The sequence below is a fragment of the Pseudorca crassidens genome, chromosome 2, assembly GCF_039906515.1.
Source record: "Pseudorca crassidens isolate mPseCra1 chromosome 2, mPseCra1.hap1, whole genome shotgun sequence".
NCBI lineage: Eukaryota > Metazoa > Chordata > Mammalia > Artiodactyla > Delphinidae > Pseudorca > Pseudorca crassidens.
This window is the reverse complement of record NC_090297.1, coordinates 101,944,215-101,952,955: the sequence shown is the minus strand read 5'-3', so window position 1 is coordinate 101,952,955 and position 8,741 is coordinate 101,944,215. Positions and strand designations below refer to the sequence as shown.

Here is an 8,741-nt window from a genome sequence, read left to right as displayed (position 1 = left end):
AAGAGGAGAGTAAAAGTGTTGGCTAAACTTTGACTCTAGAGTTTAGTCTATATAGGCTTTGTAACCATTAAAAGGACAGAGATAGGATACGAGCCTTCCAACCTAGTAAGGGGGGAAAAGGAATGAAAAAAAGAAAAAGAAAAAAAATCAAGGTTTTAAAAGGCCAGAAGGTGAGGTGGGAGGCAGAGGAAGACATGGGTCAAGTAGAAAGTAAATGACAAGAGACAAATGAATCCAAATACATTATTCACCGGAAGAGACGCACACGGACTAAGCATTAGAGTTGCAGATCTCAACTGTCAGATGGGATTTTTTAGAAAATCCACCATTTACAAGAGACAGTTATCAACCACACAGAGACACAAATAGGTTAACAGTTAAAGGATGGTAAAAGATATAAGAGGCGACAGGGACGCAAAATAAAGTGGTGTCCCTATATTAAGACCAGACAAAATCAATGTTTAGGCAAAACATTTACAATAGTTTAAAAAAGGTCACTTTATAGTGACAGAATCTTTAACTGGGAAGATGTAAAAATTCTAAATCTGTATGTCCCTAATAATATCATCTCAAAGTGTGTTAAGTAAAAGTTTGACAGAATGATAAGGAGAAATTGAAAAATCCACACTCAATGGAAGATTTAAAAATAACTCTCTCAGGACTTCCCTTGAGGCACCGTGGTTAAGAATCCACCTGCCAATGCAGGGGATATGGGTTCGATTCCTGGTCCGGGAAGATCCCACATGCCGCGGAGCAACTAAGCCCGTGCACCACAACTACTGAGCTTGCGCTCTAGAGTCCACGAGCCACAGCGACTGAGCCCGCGTGCCACAACTACTGAAGCCTGTGGGCCTAGAGCCCATGCTCTGCAACAGGAGAAGCCACCACAATGAGAAGCCCACGCACCGCAACGAAGAGTAGCCCCTGCTCGCCGCAACTAGAGAAAGCCCGTGTGCAGCAACGAAGACCCAATGCAGCCAAAAAAAAAAAAAAACCTCTCTCAGTAAACGTTGGAAAATGCAGCCAAAAGGCAATTTGTGATACATGGAAAATTTGAGCAGCGCATGATCTAACTGACATTTCTTGAACATTTATCTAAACTTTCATCCCTTCTTTGTATGACATAAAATAAGGAAGAAATGCTAGGCTAAAAAGCTGACCTCGAGGGGTATCAGAGGATTGAGGCCTTTCAGACTTTCTCTGACTATAATTCAATTTAGTTAGAAATCAGTAACAAAAACATAATTAGGAAACACAATGAATTTGTAAATAATACTTTTTAAAAACTTCTAAGCACCTCATAATTCAAAGAGGAAATCATGGCTGAAATTAGAAAATAAATAGAACTGAAAAAAGATGAAAACACAATATACCAAAAGTTGTTAAATTCCACTAAAGTGGTATGAAGAGGAGATTTATATAGTTAGAAAAGAAGAAAAACTGAGGATTTCTGAGCTAAGCATTAATTTAAGAAGTTATAGAAAGAACATCAGGATAAACCTGAGGAAAGTAGAGGGAAAGAAAGATATGAGCAGAAATGAATGAAACAGAAAACAAGTATACAATGGATAAGGTCAACAAAACTCACAACTGATTCTTTGATAAGTCTCTAACAGATTATCAAGAAAGATGTGTACAGATGCATCAGAGTTTAAATAGATAATAAAATATTATGAACAAGTTTTGTCAGTAAATTTGAAAACTTAGATAAAATGGGTAAATTTCTAATAAAATACAATTTGATAACACTTGCTCAAGAAGAACTAGAAAACCTGAATATCCTTTATCCCTAAAAGAAAATGAGTAGTTTAAAGTCTTCTGACAAAGAAAACAGAAGGCCCAGTCGGCATCTTAGGTGAGTTTTACCAAACTTTCAAGAATAATTTATGCATGAAATAGAATAGAATAGAAAAAATAGAGGGCACTTCCTAAACCTGGTGAAAGGCACAACTATAAAATTTTAGAGAACAATATAGGAGCATATCTCCATGACCTTAAAAAAAATGAATGGGAAAGATTTCTTCAACAAGACACAAAATGTGCTCCGTTATAATGGAGAAAGTCACTGAAAATTCACCTATGTTAAAACGAAGAATTTAGATCAGTGTTATCACTTCAGAAACTATGTTGACATTACCTCATAAACTTAAACACACATTTATTCCTTGAACCTGAAAATTCACTCCTATGTATGTACCCTTAAAAGACTTGAGAGCATCAGAAGACATATATAAAACTGTGCATAGAGACAGTTCAAATCACTGAAACTATAAACAACCCAAATGCCTAATTGCAGTAACATAAATATATACAGTGGCATAATCTTACAGAGGAATATTATACAGCAGCTAAAAGGAACACACCACTCCACATGCATCCACATGGGAGAGTCTCAAAGGTGTACTGTGGACATAAGAAGCAAATCAGACAACTTCGTTCAGGATGGTTGCATATACATAAAGCTTAAAAACAGGCAAAACTAAAAAGCCAATTGGGATGTACGCAGGTCACATTTTTTAAAAAATGATTTCTGACTGCATCTTTATCAAGAACAGTATTTCTTTTATTTTCTTTTAATAAATTTATTTATTTTTGGCTGTGTTTGGGTCTTTGTTGCTGCGCATGGGCTTTTCTCAAGTTGCAGTGGGCGGGGTCTACTCTTTGTTGTGGTGCGTGGGCTTCTCATTGTGGTGGCTTCTCTTGTTGCAGAGCACGGGTTCTAGGGGCACGGGCTTCAGTAGTTGTGGCATGTGGGCTCAGTAGTTGTGGCATGCGGGCTTCAGTAGTTGTGGCTCATGGGCTCTAGAGTGCAGGCTCAGTAGTTGTGGCACACGGGCTTAGTTGCTCCGCGGCATGTGGGATCTTCCCGGACCAGGGCTCCAACCCGTGTCCCCTGCATTGGCAGGCAGATTCTTAACCACTGCGCCACCAGGGAAGTCCCGCAGGTCACATTTTGTTGATTCTAAAATTTACTTTTTCACCTTTTAATCTCTAAAATTAGGATGCATCTCGTCCTCTAAAATTAGGATGCATCTTATAATCAGTGGTGTTTTGTAATTACCCTTAGCAGCACTTTTTCTTTCTTAGACATGAAATAATAATGCATCTCACAACTGTTGGGGGCTTAGGTTCAATGAAATATGATAGGTGGTAGAATGAAAGAAAAGCAGCAGAATGACTAACCTAAAATTTGGGATCACAATTACCTATGTTCAGGGAGAGAGGGGGCTAAGGAACGGAAGGGTCACCTAGGAGGATTCTAAAGTATTGGCAAAATGTTATTTTTTTCACCTAGACAGTGAGTATATTGGTATTTGTTTTACTATAATTCTTGAAACAGTTTAGACTCTCGCATGTATGATATTTTTTACAATTAGAAAAGTGTGAAGAGGTAAGGAAGTGGAGACACATGTATAATAATTCGGGAAGCTGGATAGAAAGGGAGGAAGAGAGGCAGGTGGTGGTTGGGGTAGGGTGTGGAGGATGCTACAGGGAAGATGGCCCTGAGAAGCTGGGGGGCCAGCCCATCACACATGGAGAAATCAGGAGAGATATTCCTCTATTGCAACAAGCGTGACAAAGGAAAAGATGGGTTTATGGAATATGTGGTGTATTTGGGGCATGTTTTCCTTGTGATGGTTTCTAATTTCTTTGTGAAGAATTTATCTGTGGGGTGGTGGTAGTTATCAAATGGACAAACGGACATGAGGAGTAGGCATCTAAAATGCTACACGTTTATCCCACAGTTACTCCACGCCACGTCTAAACGAAGAGTTTTGTACATCCATTGCTCTATTTATTCCCCCCATCAAAGTAGTGAGGTATATATTCTCTTATGATGTATTCATTTCCCAGGGTCGCCATAACAATATACCACAGACTTAAACAGCATGGCTTAAACGACAGAAAATTATTTTCTCACAGTTCTGGAGGCTGCAAGCCCACGATCAAGGTGCTAGCCTTGCTGGTTTCTCCTGAGGCCTCTGCTCAGTTTGCAGATGGCCTTTTTCCTTTGCACCCTTGCCCAGGGTGTCTCTCTACCTCTTCTTCTAAGAAGATCAGTCCTATTGGATTAGGGCCCAAACCCTAACGGCCTCATTTTAACTTCATCACCTCTTTAAAGGCCTTAGCTCTAAATACAGTCACATTCTGAGGTACTGGAAGTTAGGGCTTCAACATGTGAATTTGGAGGCTGGGGGCCACAATCCAGCCCATAACAATGCCCATAAAGAAATGGAGATTTAGGGAGGTTGAACAACTTGCCAAGGGCATGCAGGTACAGTGTAAGAGCTGGGATGCGAATGCAAGCAGATCAATTGCAGTCTCTGAATGCCAACGATTCCACTGAAAAACAGTCTGGGGCCGAGAAGAGTGGAGATGCATGAAAAAAGGCTTTTGGAGAATTAAAGAAAAAAAGCTTCCGAATAAAGGAGTACTATTATATTATTAGACTTTCAGAGCTGTGCAGTCTGTCCCAGGAAACAGACTAGATGAACTGTCCTCTCATACACTCCCTTTTTAAATCTGAGCTTTAATCAAAAAGACTATAGTTTTTGACCAAAACGGCAGTAAAGGCCAACAACTTAGCTGAAGTCCTCAGTCCCTGGTTCCCTTTTTGGAGAAGCCCGGTGTAAATTATGAGCTGAGGAGGGCGACACCTGCTGGGCTCTGCGGTGCGTGGGTGGGAACCTGGCTCTTTTCATAGGCAGTCCCCCACTGCTCTCTGCTGGCCAGCAGTTAGGAACACCCAGGAATGTGCAGACAGCCCTACTTCATTCAAAAACTACAAATCCATAGGGAAAGGTGGGAAGAATCTACTGGAATCAGACTGTGGAGTATGTCAGTCCCACTCCTTCCCATACATATACATACATTTCAAATCAATGGTACAGTCAACTTTCACTTGGCATTCCGTGACTGTGCAGCTGTTTTAAAACTTGTGTCAGTTGTTTTCATCATTAAAAAATACGTAACTGCCACCTTCTCGAAAATGTTTCTCAGGATCCAAGAATATGAGAATTTGAATGCAGGTTTTGATGACTTAATAAAATATTGGTTTGTTCAAACTTTCATGTTTTCAAAAACTATAGACTGATTGTAAGTTTGTTCAACATTTTAAAACCATGATCTCCTATGTGATGGTCCAAGGACCCCACCACTTGGTTACACTATTTTTGTAAAAATAATTGTCTTCATTTTCATACGTGACTTTTATTTTAAAAAGAATCATCAGTTCTTGCTTCTAGAAATTATTTATCTGGGGAAAATGTTCTAAGTAATAAAGGGTTCCCTTGAATTGCGAAGCGTAAGTAGGTGCCAGAAGAAACTACGGCTCTCCCGAGAACGCCTAGAATTCCTGGTGTGTGTGTGTCACAGGATGTGTGGCCTTGAGGACCTCGGTGAAATTCAAAAGGAGTGGGCTCAAGGGCCTTCAGCATCCCCATCCTCGTGTGGGTCCCCAGACCCCCTTTACACAGTTGCCGGAATGGGCATTTAAAATGCAAATCAAATCATAATACCCTTCTGCTTCTGGAGAGGTCAAACATCACACATCTGATTTTAGAGTAAAATACAAATTCCTTACCGGGTTTACAAGGCCAAGCGATCTGGCTCATGCCAGCCCCTCTAAGTCTGCCCTTGGCCCCCTTTTCTTCCCTTTCAGCTGTTTGCATTTTCATCCTTCAAGGATCTCTCTGTGGCTCTATTTCCATATTGTTTCTTTTCTTCAGGCCACTTGCTACAATTTGTAATAATCAAATGTGCTTATCTGTTGTTCATTTCCTGTCTTTACCATTAGGCATCATCTGCATCAGGTAAGTCCCGCCCACCTTGCTCTTGCTGCATCCCCAGTACCTAATGTGTATATATTTATCAATGAATGAGGAAGTGAACCTCTAAGTGAGCAAAGGAAGGAACTGAGAGGTGAGTGACACCAAAGTCATTCCATGCAGGTCACAGTACCGAGTTCATTCCATAAATAGAAGGACGTCTCATCCCTGACCCACGGCATGGGAAGCAAGGAAGGGCAGTCACTGGGGTTGCTGCGCTCTCATCTTTGACTGCACTAGTCATCAAAACCACTCCTGCCTTCTTAGAGAACACCAGGGAAGCAGGCAGATCCACAGTTTAGGAGAACTGGAGGGCACACGGTCATGCTCACCCATCGGACGTAATCATTTAATCAGTGGTGTAGATACTGATCCTGAATGCCAACACCAGCCACTGAACCAATGAGGAACACTTTGTGTTGGTCCAGCACCTTCCCCTTGAAAGGGCAGCAGCACAGTCCGTAGGCTCGCAGCCCTGCTCTGAGGGAGGCATATGAACAGTCCCATTTTACAAATGGAAACATAATGAGCCCGTGGTCAGTGGGCTGGAGAACCACTCGTGGGCAGCAGGCTGATGCCTGACCTTCCGGGGGTTCTCTCTACATCTTCCCTGACAGACAACCAGAGCCTGAGCAAGGGAAAATAAATTCAGAACTGTCATCGGTTCGGAAACTATGGCTCGGGGAAGCCTGATGAGAGCCGTCTCCCAAAGAGGTAGCTAGTCGGGGCAGAAATGCTTGCTTGGCTGCAGGGAGGCCTGGACCAGACATCTTGGGGCACAGGTTTTCCCCCCTGAAGTGCTGCTGGGTGGATGGAATTTTCCTCTGCCGTCCGTTGCTTCTCTCCTGGGCAGGATCCTGGCCTCTGACTGAGGAACAATCCACAGAGAGTGAGGTCAAGCTTGAATGAAATGTCCAAGAGCGTCCCACGCAGGGCAGCATCAGGGCAGGCTGATCTGGGGGTTCTGCAGGAAGAAGGCCAGCTTCTGGGCCAGGGCCCCCAGCTCGCCTGAATTGGCGTACCGCAGGAGGTTGCTCTTCCGCACGAAGTAGTGTTTCAGGAAGTGCTGGCTCACGCACTTGTGCAGCTTCCTTACCAGGCGCAGGAACGCTCTGCTGAAGACCCGCCAGTCCTTTGGGTGGGGATACTTCTCACAAGTCCAGAAGAGCACTGTCTGTGGAAGGAAGAGGCGGTGTCAGACATCGGCCCGGTCTATTGAGGAGAGTGTCTTCAGGAACGTTCCTGAGCCCACGTGGCCTTGGAAGGAGGAGACGGGAGCCCCAGGGGCAGGCTGGGTCTGCCGTGGATTTATGGTCCCCAGTCTTGGACGGGCTCTCAGCCTCCTCCTGCTGGTCTCCTATGCCTCTTTGGTAATTTATTCTCTCTCCACTGGCATTTCCAACGATCCCCACTCTCCTAAAATTCACGATTCCCCACACCTGGCAGATGACTTTGCCTCCTTTACAGGGAAAATGCCTCGTGCGTGCAAACCAGCCATCATTCCTTCATTTGGTATCTTCTTCTCTGCATCCCCCTAGCCTGGGAAAATCCCTCTGCAGGGCTAGGATCTCCCCTTCCAGCAACTGTAAATGATTGAGTTTCTTCTTCCTCATTGGCTTTTTATATCTATCAGAGCTCTCCTGCTCCCCAGGTGCCACATCTCCCTCCTGCCCTAACTCTCACCTCTCTGCAAATCCAGGTTTCTGCAGAGAATCATCTTAATAATTTGTCATTTCCTCTCCTCTGATGTCCTGCCTTAACCCACTCCAATATGGATTCTTCTGCCATCAGTCCTCAAAGGCTGCTCTCCTTAAGGTTCAGTGATCTCCATGTTTGCTAAACCCAGCAGGCTCTTTCCAGCTCTCACCCTACCTGACCTTTCAGTGGAATCTGGTTCTCTCATGCATACCCTCACTCCCGAGCCATTCTTCACTTGGCTTCCAAGTGGGTTTCTCTGAGCAGTGCAGCTACGCCTTGGAGTGCTCACCCTCCACCTGCCCTAATGCTGGAGTTTTGGGGGCTCCCACTAAGTATAGATAACTTGCTATTTCTTTTCTCCAGTTCACACTTCTCCTCTGACCTCCTTACCTGGTATCTCTTGGCCATCTGAAAGTTATCTCAGTCCATATGTCCAAACTGAACTCCTGGCCCTCCCCCACATACCTCGTGTGCTCCCAGGGTTGTTTATCCAGCCTGTTACGCAAGACGCAAACCTAGGAGTCATTCCCCTCCCTCACCACCTCCAATCAAGTCCTGCCAATCCTGCTGCCTGCGTGTTTTTCAATCCACCCGATACGATCACCCTCTCCCACCGTGTCTCGCCCGGACCTCTGCCACAGCCTGCACCTCTTCTTGTCACCATCCTATCTGTCGTCATCCACACTGCAGCCAACGTGATCTCTTTGAAATATAAATCGGTCTATGTTTCTTCTTGTCTAAAATACTTCAAAGTCTTCCCATTGTTTGGTAATTAAAAAATACCATCCTTAGCATGGTTTAGTTGACAAGGTTTGGTCCCTCCCTTCCTTTCCAGGCTCATCTCGCCCTGTGTTCTCCCTCCCTCTTTCCTTCTGGCCACACTGGCCTCGTTTCATGCTCTCTTCTATGACAGGGCCTTTCACAACCCACTTCTTCCGCATGGAGCGTACTTCCTTCCCCAGCTTGTCCAGGAAACTCATCCATCAGATCAAACTTCCCTATGACACCCATTAAGCACTCTCTTCATCCCATACTTCTCATGTGCAGCAATGATGACAGTGGTGGTCGTTTTCCTATGTGTTTAGGTGATTCCCTACTAGATGGCAAACTCTCTGTGAGCAGAGGACTAGACCTATTTGTATTCACGCTGATGTTACTACATTCAGCAGAGGGACTGGCCCACGGGAGGCAGTCAATTGACATTTATTGACTGAG

General features: G+C 44.0%; 1 protein-coding gene across 3 annotated transcripts in view; it reads right to left on the bottom strand.

Moving 5' to 3' along the window:
- Window positions 1-2,082: 2,082 nt before the first annotated feature.
- Window positions 2,083-8,741, bottom strand: part of MAB21L3 (mab-21 like 3) — a 28,080-nt gene continuing 21,421 nt past the window's right edge. For all 3 annotated transcript variants that reach the window (XM_067727383.1, XM_067727381.1, XM_067727382.1), the window contains exon 7: window positions 2,083-7,002. In XM_067727383.1, the coding sequence (XP_067583484.1) occupies window positions 6,769-7,002 (234 nt within the window). In that variant the 3' untranslated portion in view covers window positions 2,083-6,768. The remainder of the gene's footprint in view (window positions 7,003-8,741) is intronic.